Source organism: Myotis yumanensis, unplaced genomic scaffold (genome assembly GCF_028538775.1).
Source record: "Myotis yumanensis isolate MYYU_CA2020_CCGP unplaced genomic scaffold, mMyoYum1.0.hap1 SCAF_14, whole genome shotgun sequence".
NCBI lineage: Eukaryota > Metazoa > Chordata > Mammalia > Chiroptera > Vespertilionidae > Myotis > Myotis yumanensis.
The window spans coordinates 43,835,763-43,855,198 of NW_027223765.1; the positions used below are offsets into that span (position 1 = coordinate 43,835,763).

The 19,436-nt window shown below is 50.9% G+C and overlaps 1 protein-coding gene across 1 annotated transcript in view; it reads right to left on the bottom strand.

Annotated features, from left to right (window-relative positions):
* ARHGEF3 (Rho guanine nucleotide exchange factor 3) overlaps nt 1-19,436 on the bottom strand; it is a 286,954-nt gene that overhangs the window by 246,770 nt on the left and 20,748 nt on the right. The window contains exon 2 of the mRNA XM_070390809.1: nt 1,631-1,723. Within this exon, the coding sequence (XP_070246910.1) occupies nt 1,631-1,674 (44 nt within the window). The 5' untranslated portion in view covers nt 1,675-1,723. The remainder of the gene's footprint in view (nt 1-1,630; nt 1,724-19,436) is intronic.

Below are 19,436 nucleotides of genomic sequence, written 5' to 3' on the forward strand. Positions count from 1 at the left end.
CCCTGTGAGGACAGAGGCTCACCGGGGCCCCTGGGAGATGAAAACAGGTAACAAAGAGACCTGAAAAGACGAACTTCCCCAGAGTAAAGGAGGAGGAAATTACGATAGCAGAGAGATGCCACTGTTCAGCAACAAACAGGCTAAAATGAAAAGGCATGAGGAGCAGAGGTGTGACAGGAGGCGGGCAAACAGGAAATCTGGGACTCTGTTACAAGTGATGCTCTTCAGAGAACAATTTGGCAAGGTTTATTGAGATCTTAAATGCAAACACAGGATGACCCAACAACTCCACTCTTGCAGTAACCATCTAAAAAAGCAATCTGTCCATGTGCTCAGGAGGCATGTACCAGAAAGTATATCACAAATGTGTTATAAAGGCAAAAAGCAGAACCGACCCACCCACACCAGCAGGAAAACAGCTCGATGAGCAGGGGGATTCTCATACTAGAGATACACAGTTCACTTTGCTGTAGCATAAAAACAAGGTAGATTCACATTACTGTCTTGAAAATACTTTAAGACATATAACTGAATTATTTTAAAAGGTTACAAAATAGACCAGCAAGCATAATATTACAGCCTGTATTTAAAGAACAGAAATAAATAAGAAGGAAGGAAAGAATGACCTAAAGAAAGTTCTGGAAGGAAATGCACAGTGGTACCTCTAGGAAAGGCGGGAGTGAGGTAAGGGCTGAAAATAAAACTGGGTAAGGGGAGAGTCCGTGGGAACTTCACTCTTATTTTTAACTAAAAAAAATGTATCCATGCACATCCTGGGCACTAAAATTAAATTAATACGTTTATTTTTAAGGAAAAACAAGAGGAAATGGAAGGAAGAAGAGATAATGACTTCAAGAGAAGAATGTAACTACCAAGAGTAAGGGTGTGACTTTGCCTCCTCCTGAAGGACTGGCCACACACAAATGTAGATACCACACATCTGAGCATATGTCCACAGTTTTTGTTTTTTTAATTAATTTCAGAGAGAGGAAAGGAGAGGGAGAGATAGAAACATCAATGAGAAAGAAACATCAATTGCCTGCCTCCTGCATGTCCCCTACTGGGGATCAAGCCAGCAACCCGGGCATGTGCCTTGACCAGGCATTGAACCGATGACCTCCTGGTGCATGGGGTGATGCTCAACCAACTGAGCCACACTGGCCCGGCTGTCCACAGTTTTAGGAATGAAATATTTAATTCTACACCACATCAGTTCTAGTTATAGCAACTCTTCCCTCTAAGTCCTAGAAAAATTCTCTTATACTTAACAAAGGTATCCTCTCGTCTGGTGTCAGAAATTAGAGATACCAGCCCTGGCCAGGTAATTCAGTTAGTTAGAGCATCGTCCTGATATGCCAAGGTTATGGGGTTGACCTCCAGCAGAGCACATACAAGAAGCAACCAATGAATGCATAAATAAGTGGAACAACACATCGATGTTTCTTTCTCAAATTAATAAAAATAAATAAAAAGAAACTAGTGATATTAATAGGGGACACATGAAATTTGGCTATCTCCAAATGTGTGATGACCTCCAACTGTCTTATACAGTCATAGATGAAGTTCTGCATTGCATTTAGCTGTTGCATGTAAAAAAAATTTTAATTTTAATTTTTAAAGATATTTTTACCTTTCCTTGTTTTCTTCCATTCCTCTGAAGACACACTGATTCATTACTGTGGAACTCTCCCCATACACAGTGTGGCAGGCTGAGGTCTTCTTCCTGAAAAAGGCAAAACAACCAATATTTATAACCTAGGTGCATTTATATTATAAACACATGATGAACTGCATTAAACACATAAAGGGGAATATGTGAAAGGCTGCCCACTGTCCATCAAAATCCATTCTCCCCTTCTTCCATAATTATTCAAGTTTTAACAGCATCTACATTTCCCAGGCATCATTGCAGCTAGGTGCAGCCAGGTATCTAAATTCCCAAGGAAATGTGAAAGGAAGTGATATGTGCCACTTCTCTTTCTAGGTCTTAAGACATAGGCATGCTTGGCCACACTGGCTGGAATTCAGCTCTGACCATGCAGATAATGACAATGCTAGAGAGGGAAATAACAGAGCAAAAAAATAGAAGGCACCTGGGTCTGTGACTGACTGGAGCATGGCTACCTTCTCACCTTTATTCTTTGAGTCACTGTTCCATTGGGTCCTATTTTTATGGCTACTTAACTCTCATCCCAGTTGGGACTATGATTAAATATTTCCACCGGGACTCTTCTGAGGTGGATTTGGTTATTTGGAGCTTGGGACATGCTCTGTCTATGGAGACAGGTGAGGCCAAACTATTTTTTGTTACAATTTTCGTAAGACCACATGCAATTTCAAGTAGGCATGCAATCAATGTTTGATGGATGAAGAGGCATTGACAAGCTTGTATTATCTTCTAGTGTGAAGATTCAGAAATGCTGGGATCCACAAGTATGAGTGGTGAGCCTGACTCCACAAGGGAACCACTTGGCATGGTAAAATGCCATCCAAATGTACACGATGCCCAAGGATTCCAGTCTACGTGCTTAGGAATGACAGAGAAAGCCATGGGGCAGAGACAGACAGAGCTAGAGAGGGACATGCCGATGGTGGAGGATTCCGCCCACTCTTCCACTCCCTGAGCATCTGCCCCAGGTGAGTCTGAGGTAGGACGCTGAGGTTGCCTCTGCAGTCTTGGGCACTGCATTCCTCACTACCCGGGAGGTGGTTTTAGCATTAAAAAATAGATTCTCTTCCGACAACATGGTTCCAAACACAAACCAGCTACTTCATTTGGTGTCAACCAAACAGTCATCAGTTGCAGTGCTGAAAGGACTGGTTTTGCAGACCATATTGAGGGATGGCATGTGGTCTCCAGCCTAGTGCCTCTTAGGCAAAAGGCAGTTCAGGGTAATTTTGACACCCACGATCTTCCATGCTAGTGCCGTATTTATGGCCCAGCTCCACTGCAGCAGCTGTTTTGACTGCTGAGTGTCACAGGCCTGCTTGGCCAAATCTCCACATGCCCCACCATGGGTTGGGCCTACTCCCAGATGAAACCATCATTTGGATGAATTCTCAGATCCAGGTGAGAGGGACCAGATACGTGGGACCCTGCACTACAAGGCGCTGGATAGTCAGTGTGGGGAAACCCCAGCCACAGCTTCCAGCACTGTTCCTCTAACTAGCAAACAACATGCCTTGAGATATTTTTAGCATCTAGGTCCAGGTCTTGGGCTACTGCTCTGGCTTTCACCAGAACTTAACTTCATCAGCCGAGGTCTGCACATTACAGAGGGCTCAGAATACGGCAAAAGGAAAGGAGTGGTTCCCAGAAGGAAGAGAGGTGGAAGGGTACTGGGACTTGAGTGCAGTCCCAGAGGCACCACTGCATCCCTGCCACAAAGGAAGAGGGGAGAAAGCAAACACCCACACCAGAGTCACTCGGCAACTGTGAACACCTCAGCCACCTCACCTCAGCCTGGAAGCCACATTTGCTCAGCACACCACGCTCTTCTGCAGCCCAGGAAATGCCCCAAAGGGATCTGTCAGCTACATCCCCAAATGGTGCCCAAAACAGGGCTCTCCTCACAGCCACATGTCCAGTCCCAAGCAACAGGCAGAAGTCAGAGCCCACCCTCCACTGGCCCACCAAGGGGGTGATATTCTCAGACTCTTCTCAAGGCAGCCACTCAGCCCCCTGAACATCTGAATCCAGAAATACCAACTTCTGTGAAAGGAATGTATGTGCTCAATAGGGTTGTCGGTAGCAACCACAGCCACGCTGACTCAGCACCTATTTGTGGGCAGTAAACCAAGGCTCTCACACAGACACTCCACCCGTCCACCCAGCCCCCAGGGGAGGCAGGATCACACCCATTTGATAGATGGCAAAACCAGAGCCCAAGAGGCAGCGATTAGATTAAGGTCGCAGCACATAAGTAAGGGCAGTTTTCCAACTCTGAGGAGCTGGCTGAGCAACTCGGGCTTATTTCTACCTCGCAATACCCACCACTCACCTTGTTCATCAGAAAGTTACAAGAGGAGTGCTGTTCTAACCCTTCAGCTGGAAAGTTCTGCATTACTCTTAAGTTCATCACTATTTCCCATCCCAGGCACTCCCATGGAGAGGAGCTGTAAGGCTCCCCTGCAGGAACTCTGGCACTGCCCCTTCCTCGTTCCTCTAATCGCTGGCTAGATCAGCACTGGCCGGCACTGGCTGAGCATCAACCTCCTGCACAGTGTCCCTTGGACACCAAGTCCCACTACTTCTGCGCTGAAAAATAGCTCTTCTCAGGAGGCACCAAGTGTTGGTGAGGACGTGGAGCAACAAGAACTCCCACACCTGCTGCTGGTGGGAACATAAATTGGTCCAACCAGCCTGGAAGACTGTGGCAGTTAACTGCTCAACTTGCATTTGCTGCTACACACACAGGTGCATCAAGAGGCATTTTCTAGAACGTTGTCAGTAGTCCTACACAGAACAGCTCTGCTTTAGCTTCCTACTGCCTCCAAAACAAATTACCACACACTTAGGGGCCCCAAACAGCGCACATTTATCATCTGATAGGTCTGGAGCTCAGAAATGAGACTGTCTCATTGCTAAAAATGTTGCAAACTTAAAAAAAACACACACAGATCTCAAAAGAGGACACACCCTCTCGAGAGACTTGCCAAAGCGCCACATGCTCCCTGCTCTGCATCCGCTGGGCATTTGGCGGACGTCATAAACATTTATCAGTAAACAACAGTCAGGGTTTGTCCTCCAGGTCTTTATCAGAAGAGGGAGAGAGCTGGATACTTTTTTTTTTTTTGTCTGCCAATCTCAGGGCCAAACCCAGAGTTAAAGGCTGAGGGACAACTGAGGCTATGACCTCAAAGTCCCAAGCCACCTGCCCCAGATGACCTCACCTCCCCGACAGCCAAGAAACGTGACCCAGAGGCCTTGACTGAAAACAAGGCCATTGCACCTAAGGGCTCCTGAGGCCACTAAACTGAACCAGCGATAACAACGCACGCGGGGCAGCGGCCCACAATGCTGGCAGTGGGGTCAAGCCTGGGCACTCCTTCCCTTGAGACCTGGCCCAAGGTCAGTTACCAAACAGTGCCCGGGCCAGTGTGGCCACAGCAGCACACCTGTGCCGTCCACAGGCCCCCAGCACCCCGTCCTCCCACAGATCTGCTGCAGCACCCCATGGACACAGAGGAAAGGCCTGTGCCCAGGGGTGTGGAGACCACTGAGGAGACGTTCTGTGTAAGTGGCTGCCTCTGAGGAGGGACCTGGGACTGGCTGGGGGTTAAGATGGGTCTCAGTTATGCCTGTACTGCTAGCAGCTTTATAAGAACAAGAAAAAAAGTGTTTATGTACGGTAGAGTTGCTAAAAATGTTGCAAAGTTAAAAAAAAAAAACAACACAAGAAAACAACCACACTGATCATGTCAGTGCAATGTGATTAAGCAGCACCAGGGATGCAATTTTTTCAGGGGGGCAGCACCTCCACCAGCCTGCGGGCATCACGGACAGGATCTCACCTCAGTGGGGTGTACGCCCCTGGGTTAAATGAGATTATTTATGTCAGTGGTTCTCAACCTTCCGGCCCTTTAAATACAGTTCCTCATGTTGTGACCCAACCATAAAATTATTTTCGTTGCTACTTCATAACTGTAATGTTGCTACTGTTATGAATCGTAATGTAAATATCTGATATGCAGGATGGTCTTAGGCGACCCCTGTGAAAGGGTCGTTCGACCGCCAAAGGGGTCGCTACCCACAGGTTGAGAACCGCTGATCTATGTTGAGTGTTTAGCCAAGAAGACGTACTCAGTTAGTGGTTGGTGTTATCTACTTTATTTGTATTTCTACCCCATCCTTCCCGGAGGCCAGACACGGAAAGTTTTGGGGGATTGTTGGGGTAAGACTCTGGAAATGAGGCCCACCCTCTGATAGACATCCTGTACACCCAACCGCTCACATTCCCGCAGGCTCTCCCAGCGCCCCCAGGCCCTCCCCCGTGCTCCCACGAACACCTTCCTCACCCACATCCCACCTGTGTGCCGTGTCTCCCCAACTTCCCCGGGGTTTGTGGCTCCCGGCTGTGAGCACACTGACAAGTACAATACTTGTTGAACAAATGAACACATCCGGCTAACTGCATTCTGCACCCTAATGAGAGAGGACACAGCCTGCTCAGAATCAGGATGCCACGGAGGCTGTCACCACCCGGCTGAAGAAATAAACAGCCCCCATGCGGAGCTGGCCACCAAGATTCACAGAAAAATGAGGCTCCACACCACAAAACCCCACAGTACCCACCCGAGCCCTATGTCACTCACTCTATCCAAGGAAGGAGTATGATGGGACTTAAGGTGCTATATTTCTAAACACAATGTCAAGATGCCCCCTGATGAAACAGATTTAACAGGCTAAGGCCATTATCATACTTGCTCCAACGAGGACTTTGAACACTCTTGCCAGGCAGCCTTCGGGCTCAGCATCTGACCCTCCACAGTTAACTACAAGGACAGGCTGAGCTGAGCGTGCCTCAGGGAGGGTTACAGTCCAGGTCTCACTGCACGTGCGAAGGCTGGTGGTGTGGGCATGGGCTCCATCACAGGCTCCTTCAGGGAGGGGTGGAGAGGAGGCTAGGCCAGTCCTCAGGGCCTCGTCACGAGTCTCCACTGTTCCCAGGGAAGATCAGATCCAGATTCTAGAACGAGGGTCCACTGGGGACACCCCAGGGGTCAAGTCCTGTCCAGCTCCAGGCTGCCTGTCCTTAGACCAAAGGGTATTTACTCTCTTCAACCGGGGCGTCACCTCTCCCATATGATTCAGATGCGAGGGCTTGGGGTACGTTCTCATATTACGAAATAGTTCCCATGCAACAACTAAGCTTGACAAATCTTACTTTATACAAAACTACTACCACCTGCCTGCCTCTCTCCAGGGCTCTCCCAATAACGTCTTCAGTGGACACTCGGGACCCTTTTACTGATGGACAGAGACCATGCTTATCCATCCGGGGAGGACCCAAAGGCAGGAGGAGGGGGACTCATGGCCGGGGAGTCTGGGGCCTCCCGGGGCACTGGCTGCGAAAAGATGGACACTGTCCAAGCAGAGTTGGTCTGAGGGCCGCACGCAGGCTGCCCGGGGATCTGGGAGCCGTGGCGTCACTGTCACCACCGTCAGCACTGTACCCTTCCTCACCACAGGCTGCCGTGAAGGCGCCTTCCCACGCGCAGGCACCTGCATGGAGCTCCAAACGCCTGGACCCATTTGCCGCTTCAGCAACCTTGTGAGGCAGGGACTCTTATCTCCTCACGGATGAGGAAACCGAGGCACGGAGGAGTTCGAGTGACTTGCCCAGGCTCACAGAGCTAGTGAGTAGAACCAGGGCATAAGCACAAAAGACAATGACGTTTGTCCCTCCTACCCCAAAACAGAAGTCCACAATGGAGAAAGGAGTCGTGCTAAATGACCCTAGAAGAAGCCTCGTGTCAATGTTCCCAGCTGGGGATAAAACGGGATGTTTTGGACGGGGAACGTTTTCCTGACCTGACCTTCGCCAGCCCGGTTCAAGCTGCCTCCACAGACTGATCGACTCCACACCCTCTAACTCAGCTCCAGCTGGCAGTCAGGGCCGCCTCCTCCATCACCACGCACTGCCTGCAAGGACAGGGGTTTCAGTAGAGCACTCTACATGCCCAACGGGTGCTCCACAGCGCCTGCAAAAACGTGCACCCTCTTATACCCCGGCTATCAACGATGCTTCATGAAACCGTATGTAGCTAGCCACGGGACACAATTTCAAGTTCTCTGAAATCTCTGGGGTTTTAACTACAGGGAGGAGATGACCAAGACATATCAACAACCTCCTCTAAACGTCACTAAGTCACAAACGAGCCCCGTGGGAGGCACACTGCTGACCACATGTTACAGAGAAGGAAGCAGGCTCCAGCATACGCAGCCGGGCCACGCTCCAGCGGCCGGGAGTGGACGACGGGGATTAAACAGCTGAGTGTGTCTGACCCCGGGTCCAGGCCTGCAAACGTCCACTGTCCCCTGGGCCCTGGTACCTGAGTAAGCATGCAGCCCGACTCCCCATACAATAAGCCTCTCTGGCTAAAGCTTAGCTCCAGCTCTGTGCTCTGACACCAAGTGTCCCCTGAGGAAGACCCTGAAAAGGGGGGACCAACTGCAGCTTTCTGGAGGGCAAATTCTAAAGCCAGTGAGAAAACCCTGCAGAGTCCAAAATCCCCCTAGGAAGCCCCTCAGGAGGAGGCAGCCTGGAGAGGGTCTCTCTCCCCGCAGGAGCCCAGCAAGGCCAGTGCTGGAGGAGGGGGCTGTGTGTTCGCCTGCCTCCAGGTAAAGTGAGTGGTCAGGACAGAGGGGACGTACAGACCTGTAACCCCCAGACTCACATACGGGACTGCCCACACTACTTGGGGCGCGTGGGGTGTGGGGCCAGCTCGGAGGACCCGCAGATCCACCACCCCCAAACTCCCACTCTCTCCAGAACATACACTCACTCACATGGAACAGCGGGACTAAACCGTTGTTTCTTCTTTCTAAGAGCTTCTAGTTTAGTTTACATAACCTAAACACAAGAGAGATGTGATTCCGTGATGCCATAATGCCACCGTAACATGATTTTCCCTAGCTCCTAAAACATCTACGTTATAAGTTATAAAAACATTTACAATATAGACAGCGATTGAGGCCTCAGGCTCTGAAGGAAGACGGCTTGGTCTCTAATTTGAGGCATCAGGAGCTGGGATGCTGAGCAAACAGGAGGATGAGAAGCAGGGGAAGCACTTCCCGAGAATATGAAATACCCAGGGAGGAACCATTTCAGACCCACCCAGAAGGCAAGACTGTACAGGCTCGGGGATCTCAAGAGGCAGCAAACTGGCAGCCTCAGCCACAGTGACAGAGAAAGTGACTTGAGTGATAGTCGCTCCAGACGGGCCCTTGAGCCTCCGCCCCTCCTGCTGGCCCAGACACGCAAGGCTGCCGCCCACCGCCCGCTTCCCGACCCAGGCGGAGACCCCATCGGCTCTGCCTCTGCGAGAGGCCCTCCAGGGCTCCAGGCCGCTCCCCTCCTCTCTGAGAGGCACACGCCCACAGCACACACGAGAAATGACAGTGAGCAGTGAGCAACCTGGAGCCCTGCCGACCAAGTCACGTGCACAGCTCCGCCTCCTCTGCCAGCAACTGAACCTGCACCCACTGCTCGGGCAGGGAACACAGCGGGGAGACCCTGACACGGTAATGGGACCCCTGTCACTCAGCAGACCTGCAGCGGTCAAGAGCAAAACCCACCCCGAAGTGTGCAGGGAGCAGGGAGAGAGGCATGAAGGAGGACCTGTCCACCTGGTTGCAATCGCTCCTGTGTCCAGGGAGGAACAGACAACGCAAGGGGCAGATGCTTCCGGAGGCAAAGCCCAGCACTTGAGTTCTGGCCTCTGCTGGGGTCAGAGAAGCTGGTCCCCATCACGCCTCCCAAGGAGCTAACAAAGTAAATGAGACCACAAACCTAAGCAAACTTGGGGGCACAGGCCCCCAAGTGGTTGGGGCATCAGCTGTGATCAAGATACTTGGTCATCACTGGAGGAAGCAGCAGGACATTCGAGTTCAAAACATCCGGACAGTTAAATTCCTGCTGATGGCAGGAGGGGGAAGCTGCTTCCATTACCCAGAAACCCCACCTGGTGACCTGGCACCAAGAAATACAACCTTGCCCAGCAGGGCAGGGCCTGAAGACCAGGGCCTTTCGTTTCCATGAGAGAGTCACAGGATGTCGGAGCCAGGAGGACCCACAGTCCTCAGAGCCCGCAGGTGTCCTGAAGGGGTGGGGCACAGAGCCATCAGCACAGAGTCATGCTTGGCCCAAGCTCAGACCTTCTGAATCAGAACCTCCGAGGCCAGGCCTGAGAACTGACACCTCACAGGCCCTCCCAGGGGACTGAGGCAGCTAGCCCAGCACCAGGCTGCTGTGGCAACTGGATGGGTCCAGCCTGCTGGCTTATCTGTGGGAGGTCAAGGCCATGCAGTGGTTGATGATTCGTTCATTCCCACGCTCATTCATTCCAGCAGCACCTCCCCAGGGTCGCCCTTGCACCCAGCTCTGAGGATACGGTTCCTGCCATACAGGGAGCGCTGGGTCCACCGAGGGAGCTCCTCAGCAGGTGTCCAGGCTCTGGCACCTGTGCTTCGGGTGCTGAGGGACCCTGAACCCAGCGGGAAAACAAAAGCAAGGCTGAAAAGAAGAGGAATCCAGAAACTGACGACTGGATAGCAATTCCAACAGAGAAGCCAGGTCTGGGGAGGCTGAGAGGTGGCTGCGTGGCACAAGGAGGGAAGATCTGCACCCACCCAGCACCCAGGACGCGCCAGCCCCTTGGCCACGGTTAGCACTGTCAGCACTCACAACCCTCCACGGGGGCCACGCAGGTCCCCATCTTACAGACAGGGCAGCGAGGCACAGGGTATGGGAAATGCCCACCCGAGGACCTGGCGCCAAGTGCCGGGCTGGGGTTTGAACCCCGGCAGCCAGAGCACTTGCTCTTTTCACTATCATCCCTCCTCCTCCTGAGGCAGGACACCTCCATCCACCACAGCCTGAGTCCAGAGGCCTGGGAGGTGTCCTTGACCTCTCTCTCTTCTTACCCCTTATGCACTAAGGCCTTCTCCCTCCAGCTCAACTGCTAACATCGCTTACCACCTCCATTTGACCTGCGGTATCTATACTAATAAAAGGGTAATATGCTAATTAGACCAGGACACCTTCTGGAAGACCTTCCAGACGTCCTTACGGACAAAGCCATGGCAATCAGGCCAGGAGGGGAGGGCAGTTGGGGGCGAGCAGGCCAGCAGGGGGGCAGTTGGGGGCGAGCAGGCCGGTAGGTGGGGGGGGGGCAGTTGGGGGCGAGCAGGCTGGCAGGCAGAGTGGTTAGGGGCGATCAGGCAGGCAGGCAGGTGAGCGGTTAGGAGCCAATGGTCCCAGATTGCAAGAGGGATGTCCAAGGGGTCCCAGATTGGAGAGGATGCAGACCAGGCTGAGGGACAACTCCCCCCCGCCCCCCCACCTGCACAAATTTTGTGCATCGGGCCACTAGTTTAAAATACAAGCCCAGTCAGCCAGGTCACTCCCTGGCTCAGCCCTCTGCAAGGGCTTCCCACAGATCTGAAGATACAAATCTTCCTCCCAAATAATTGGCCTCGGCGCCTTCCCACGGAGTGTCCCCACCGGGCCTGCTCCCTCCAGTTCCTCTGAGCTCAGTGGCCTTCAGTGCCCTGACAGGACTCCCAGAACTGAACGGGGTCCCCAGCTTTCCCCAGAAGCAAGGCCCCGAAGCAGAAGCAGCCCTGTGCTGGCTGAGCCCCTCCTCCCCAGCAGGGGCACACGGGAGGGGGAGGGGGCAGTCAGTGACTGACCACAGGACTCTGCAGCTGGTCTGAGGCCCAAGGATGAGAGGCGTGAAGGAGGACCCGTGGCGGCACAAAGGCCAGGGAGTCAGAGATTGGGAAGACAGGCCAGACTGGGAGGGGAAGGCTGTGGACACCACAGAAAGGAGCTAGGGTGCAAGCCGCAGAGGCTCCCAGAAGCAGGGGAGTAATCGGACCAAATTTACATCCACACGCTGTTGGTGGAACCGTCACTTCCTCTCCTCTCTTTGGAAGGCAATCTGCCAATAGCTACCAGGATTTAAAATCTGCCAATAGTTCCTTTGGTGGCCCAGGAACGCCAAGTCTATTAAGGATACGCATTGCAGCCTCCTTTTTATATTCACCAAAAAGAGCAAATGGCCTACCTGCCCAGCTGGAGAATAAACTATAGCAGACAAGTCCACAATCTGTCTTCCCAACCCTCGGGGCCGAATGTGCTTCAGAATTCATAACGTTTGTGTTTCAGAAAGGTAACACCAAATACGTACAGTATGTTATGTAAAACCCAAGCAGGGTCAGGCATCCATCGTCAAATACATAAATATTTCTGCAGCTGAGCATGTGACTATTTCTGCTACATACTATAAATAGCCTCCCCTTAAACCAGGTCAGGTTTAGTCATCGAATGAGTTTGCACCGAACTTTTTTACAGTTTCTTGATCCGTAACTGTAGATAAGGCGTGGCAGGCCTGTGGTAGGATAATGGAATAATAAAAACAGCCAAGCCAGTGATCCTCGCTGAGTGCTGGCATGCGCGGTGAGCCCCAGCGCTTTCCACTCGCGCTTCCCAGGCCCTTTGGCACTGAGGCCCGTCCACGTGCGCTTCCCCATCGCCGGCCACCACCACTGACACCCACGGGCGCTGCCTGTGTGCCCGGCGCTAAGTGCTTTATGTTAATTACCTCACCAAATCTATGTAACAACACAGACGGTGACTTGTTACCACTCTCATGTGGTCCAGATCTGTCCCTAACTTGCCCTCTATTATCCAATGAAGAAACTGACGCACAGACGGGCAGAGCGACTTGCCCAAGGCCACCAGCCCATGGTGCCTCTCACCCTCTCAATCCTCGGTGCCTGACCACTAGCTGCCACCTGCTCCTGGCACAGTGTCATGTCTGGGAACCCAGACATCCTGGCCTTCACTCTTACCCCTTACACTTTCCTCATCTTCTCTTGGTGTCTTAAAAGAGAACACGACAGGCCACAAAGACATAAACAAACATAATCCAACCCTGCTGGCAATCAGATCCACACCAGGGCACTCACACTGTCCCAAGCAGCCAGCCCATAGGCCTGGAAATGAAGCATTAGAAAGAAGCCAGCAAGAGCACCCAGGCACACAGCATGGACCCCGCTCCTGGGCACCACGGTCCATCAGCTTGGAGCTCTGCCCCAGCAGACCGCGGCCGCCCCGGGCCATCTACGTGACACCTTTAATCTGTTGTTGAGGATCGGCCAGGGTGTGGGTGCGAAGTGATGTGCCTGGGCAGACAGAGGCAGGTTCTTCCTCCTCCCTGGATCCCCTCCAACCACCATCCATCCAGTCATCCCAACCACCACCATTTAATCCTCGGCTCCATGGAAAGCTAGCCAACAGGCAGGCTCTGTTCCCTCCAGGCCAGGACACAATAGAGCACCCCAGGAGAGCCAACTCTGCAAGCACCAGCTCGATGCACCTCTCCTTTAAACAACACAGAACCGTGGGAGGCCACCCTCCCTCCCAAGCAGCGTTGGATCCTCTGCTCCTTTGGCTGACCTTGGGCGGAACCAATGGCAGCTACTGCTCACACGCTGCAGGACAAGATGGCAAGATGGGCAAGGATGAGGAGGAACACACAGATAGGAGCAATAGCCACGGCCAGCACCTTTGGCAGGGAGCAACTCGATGCAAGGAAAACTCGGGCTTCTCACAGGTCCATCCTCACTTCCTCTCCAACTTGCCTTGCCCTCTGACACTGTTTCATCTCCCCACCCTTCCTCCAAGGACTAGACCAAGGTACCATCCCATTGTACACATCAATAAAGTAGTTTGCAGCATTCATAAAGTACACAAATCTTAAGTGTGCAATTCAGTGAGGTTTTTAGATATTTACATTCCCATGCAATCACCAACCAAATCAAAATCTACAACCTTTCCAGCCCTTCAGAAGGTTTCTTCATGCCCCTCCCAGTCATGCCCTACCCTAAGGCTCTTTATGATGGCTGAGTATATTCCACTATGAGGCTAGATCATGATTTGCTTATCCATATGGCTGTTGGGTTGTTTCTATTTTGGGGTCATTATGAATAAAGCTGCTGTGATCACTCATGAGCCCACAGGCCTTGGGGGCTCATGCACTCATGTCTCTTGGGTATATACGCAGGAGTGAAGTGGCTGTGACACAGGTCGGCATATGTTTTGTTTTGGTAGACACGTACCAATTCATATCCCGCTAGCAGTGTATGAGAGTTCCAGTTGCTCCATATCTTTACCAATACTTTTATTATCAGCCTTGTTCATTTTAGCCATTCCAGGTAGACATTTGGTGGTATCTCATTATGGTTAAATTTGTGTTTCTCTGATGACTACTGAGGTTAAGTATCTTTCCATATGCTATTTGGTCATCTGGAATCCTCTTTGGTGACATGTGTGCTCAAGTCTTTTGTCTTTTTAAAATTGGGTTGTCTATGTCTTATTGGTTTGTAGAAGTTCTTTACATATGAGTTGGACATAATGTATTTCAAATATCTTCTCCCAAACTTGCTTTTTCCTTCTTTTAATATTGTCTTTTGATAAAGAGTTCTTATTTTTAACAAAGTCCAACTTAAAACTTTTTCCTTTTTGGCAGTGCTATTTGTGTCTTGTTTAAGAAATCTGTGGCTAGCCTAATTTCATGCAGATATTCTTCTCTATTATCTTGTAAAAGTTCCATTGATTTAACTTCCACCTTTAGATCCTCAACTCATCTTGACATTTTTGTGTGTCTGGTATGAAATAAAGGTGGCTGAGGTATACTTTCAGGGTAAAATTCTATCAGATGTGACCACAAACCAGACATACAAGAGGACCGATCTTTGTCACCCCAGGGGAAGATGTGGCTTCCCAGACACCCCCATCCTTTACCGGAATCCTGCAAGAGGCATCTAATTCCACATCACCTCCTGCAGCCCAACAGAATTCAGATATCGACATTCCTATTGTAGGAGAGAATTTCAGAACATAAACCAGACACAAAACACTCTCATCTCATATGAAGTTTCCACAATATCCCGTAAGTCCATTTTGACAATTGTACATGAGTAAAAACCTTTTAAAACGCAAAATTACCAAGTAGGAATATGCAGAGGGGCAATGTAAGGTAGCACCTGGCTGTCAGATCTGCTGATTGCCCACTATCCGCATCTACAGGCTGGGAGCCAGGAGGCCACTGAATGTGACCAGGCATATCCCCGCTGTCACCATGCTCAGAGCCTCGGGAAGAGACAGCTTAAAAAATGAGCCCCATCCAGGTGGCTCAGCTGGTTGGAGTGTCATCTCGTACACCATAAAGGCTGCAGGTTCAATCCCTGGTCAGCTCATGCAGGAGGCAACCAATCACTGGTTCTCTCTCACATCATTATTTCGCTCTCTCTCTTTTCCTCTCTCTAAAATCAATAAACATATCCTCAGGTGAGGATCTTAAAAAGTGGGGGAAGAAAGGGGGGGGAAGAGGAATATCTGTAATAATCTGAACAATAAAGATCATTTTTTTTTTAAAGTGGGGAAGAGAGTAAACAGAAAAAAGTACTCAGGAAAGGCCTCCTTTGTAACATGTGAGTCATGACATAGAGGAGCAAGCCCTGAGAAGAGAAGGGGGAAATATTCTGAATAGGAGGAATAGCGTGCTCACAAGCTGAGAAAGGAAGGGATGGGGGTCTTGCTGGAACATTCAAGAAGGCATGACAAGGATTGGTAGGGAATGTAGGTGACGGTTAAAAAAAAGGGGGGGGACTTCTTCTAAGGAAGAATCACATGCCATCGGAGGATTATGCTAGATCTCCGTTATCTTCTTGAACCTGTACAAAAAACTGAGACTGACGAGCAGTCGGTCAACTGGTTTACCCTAAAATGCTTCTATCCCACCATGGTTCAGGCAGGCAAAGAAACATAAAGACTCCTCTCAGCCTTGACCATGCAGTGCGTGCGTACGTACACACACACACACACACACACACACACACACACACACACCTGCCCCCGTGGTGGTACCTCCAGCTGAGAACTCGTAGCTTATCCTCCAATCCTGGATGGAACGGGGTCTATACTGCAGACTTCTGCATCTCTGCTCGTGACTTCTCAGCACTTATCCCGCCTGTAATTAATGTATCTTGCATTCATGTGACTATTTGATTAATATCTGTTTCCTGAGTGAGTCTGTCTGTTGACTCCAGAAGAGCAGAGTCTGAGTCTGTCTTGGCCACCAAAGCTTCCCCAGCACCCAGCACACATACAAAAGTAGAAAGAATGTGCCCACCATACAACTTCAGTGGTCAACTCATTTCTAATCTTATGTCTCCTATGCCCTCCCAGTGAAGAAAACCCCAGCCATCATACCACTCACACATACTTGTTGGATGAAGGGATGAATGAATGCCTCCTATTGTAATGAACAAAAAGTAGGTGCGTCATTTTTGCTCTGGGTATTAGACAGATGGAGAAAAGTCGAGGAGAGGCCACCTAAACGAATCAATTTCGCCACCAAGTTAGCACCTCTGATAAAATTTCAGAAGACAAGAGTTAAACCACTAGCTAAAATACATTTCCTTTCCCCCATATTTATCAGGCTTTAACTTTTCGGGCCTGTCCTTAACATTGCCCCATTCATCAAGAAGTGACTGTAAAGCAAGAAAAGGGTATATGTGTTTCCTACAATCTATATATATAAAAGCCTAAGCAACCAGCCAACTGGCTGGTAGCTAGGACATGCAATGACCACCAGTGGGTAGATGCTCAACACAGGAGCTGCTGAGTGACAGCAACTTTGCAGAGTGCCCTCTTGCACTCCGGGACCCCTCGGAGGGATGTTGGACTGCTGGTTTCGGCCCGATCCCCACAGGCCAGGCCGAGGCACTCCACCTGCACAGATGCCCTTCAAGTCCAGGTGCCACCCCAGGTGTGGCTGGCTGGGGAGGGACCTCGGGACGTTGGCTCCAGGGTGTGTTCGGCCCATCTCGCCCAGTCCTGCCATGCCAGCCACCTTCTAATTAATTTCCTTTCAATGTGCACGAATGCATGCACTGGGCCTCTCGTCTCAAATAAAAATCTTAAAAGAGATTTTTCTGTAAAACAAAACATGTGGCCTTTTACACACAGAAAAACAAAGAAAGCTTTGGAAATGACAATTACCGATTGCTCCCTAAGGGGGCAATCTACATTATAACTATTTTCTCTATTGTAACATTTATGATCACTTGTTCCCAATGGGCCTGGTTTTTTGTTTGTTTGTTTTAAGCAAGATGCATTATATATGTGTGTGTGTATAAGTTGCTTTCAGAGAGAGAAAGGGAGAGGAAGAGAAACATCAATGATAAGAGAGAATCACTGATAAGCTGCCTCCTGTATGCCCCCTACTAGGGATCGAGCCTGAAACCCAGGCATGTGCCCTGACCGGGAATCCAACCCTGACCTCCTTGTTCATGAATTGATGCTCAACTGCTGAGCCACATTGGCCAGGCTGGGCCTGGTTTTGAAATGTCATCACAGTTTTACAAACATTGGACAGAACTGTCACTACTGTACTCCCAGTGTCCAGCACAGTGAGTGGCACTCAGGACTCAGTGGGTCTGTTTAATGTCATCCACTCTCCAACACCTGAAATACTACACTGCAATTGTATTTAATGATGTCCTTTTTGTTGTAAAATATTATTATCTGTACTAGAGGCCCGGTGCACAAAAATTTGTGCACTGGGAGGGGGGGGTCCCCCAGCCCGGCCTGTGCCCTCTCACAGTCTGGGACCCCTCGGGAGATAACAACCTGCTGGCTTAGGCCTGCTCCTGGGTGGCAGAGGGCAGGCCCAATCCCTAAGTGCAGCCCCTGGTCAGGCTCAGAGCAGGGCCGATTGGGGAGTTGGGGCGCTGCCCCGTCATGCACAGAGCAGGGCGGATCGGGAGGTTGCAATGCCACCCTCAGTCACGCTCAGGGTAGACTGATTGGGGGGTTGGGGCACCGCCCCCTGTTATACTCAAGGCAGGGTCGATGGGGAGGTTGCGGCGCCACCCCCTGTCACGCACAGAGCAGGGCCGATCAGGGGGTTGGGGCGCTGCCCCCTGTCACTCACAGAGCAAGGCCGATCAGGGGGTTGGGGCGTTGCCCCCTGTCACTCACAGAGTAGGGCCGATAGGGGAGTTGGGGCACCGCCCCCTGTCACACACAGAGCAGGGTGGATCGGGGGTTGGGGCGCTGCACCCTGTCACACTCAGGGTAGAGCCAAAGGGGAGGTTATGGCTCTACCCTGTCACACACAGAGCAAGGCCCGTGGAGGGGGATTGGGGCGCCACAGAGCAGGGCCGATCAGGGGGTTGGGGCACCGCCACTGTCACACTCAGGGCAGGGCCGATGGAGAGGTTATGGTTCTACCCTGTCACACACAGAGCAGGGCCCGTGGGGGTGGGGGGTTGGGGCGCCTCACCCTGTCACACACAGAGCAGGGCCGATCAGGGGGTTGGTGCGCTGCACCCTGTCACACACAGAGCCGCAGGGCAATCGGGGGATTGGGGAGCTCCCCCCCATCAGGCACAGAGCAGGGCTGATCAGGGGGTTTGGGCGCTGCCCCCTGTCACACTGATCCCAGTGCCGGGAGGCATATTACCCTTTTACTATATAGGATAGAGGCCTGGTGCATGGGTGGGGGCCGGCTGGTTTGCCCTGAAGGGTGTCCTGGATCAAGGTGGGGGTCCCCACTGGGGTGCCTGGCCAGGCTGGCTGAGGGGCTGAGGGCTGTTTTCCGGCTGGCAGTTGACTAAAAGCTCCCAACCGCTCCTTGTTTTCTTTTTTTTTTTTTTATTCTGGGCCAGCTTTAGCTCTGAGGCCTTGCTGCTGAAAACATGGATACAATGTTGCGGTCCGGGACTGACTGAAAGCCGGTTTTGTTTAGCTTCTTATTTGCAACATAGTAATAGTTGCTTAGAGTTGCAGTTGAGAGTCGGGCAAGTGAGGCGGGGAATGGGGAACGTTGCAGTCTGCAGTCCCTGGAGGAAGCAAGCCTCATGTTCGCTTCCAGCTGCCTGGCTGCCGGCCGCCATCTTGGCTGACAGTTAATTTGCATAAGGATACGCTGATTAGCCAATGGGAAGGGTAGCGGTCGTACGCCAATTACCATGTTTCTCTTTTATTAGTGTAGATTTTCCCATTTTTTTCACAAGTACAAGGAAAAGTTACTAAAATTCTCTTTAGCCCTAACCGGTTTGGCTCAGTGGATAGAGCATCTGCCTGCGGACTGAGGGGTCCCGGGTTCAATTCCGGTCAAGGGCATGTACCTTGGTTGGAGGCACATTCCCAGTGGGTAGGGTGCAGGAGGCAGCTGATCGATGCTTCTCTCTCGTCGATGTTTCTAACTCTCTATCCCTCTCCCTTCCTCTCTGTGAAAAATCAATTTAAAAAATGTTTAAAAAAATAAAAATTCTCTTTAAACCTATGACCTAGAGATAAGTCACATTCTGGAGTCTATCCCCCTAGAGCAGCGGTTCTCAACCTGTGGGTCGCGACCCCTTTGGGGGTCGAATGACCCTTTCACAGGGGTCGCCTAAGACCATCAGAAAACACATATATAATTACATATTGTTTTGTGATTAATCACTATGCTTTAATTATGTTCAGTTTGTAACAATGAAATTGGGGGTCACCACAACATGAGGAACTGTATTAAAGGGTCGCGGCATTAGGAAGGTTGAGAACCACTGCCCTAGAGTGTATGTGTGTGAGAGAGAGAGTGTATTAGTATGGTCACAAGTCTAGGCTCCTGAGTCAGCAACATGTTCAAATCCA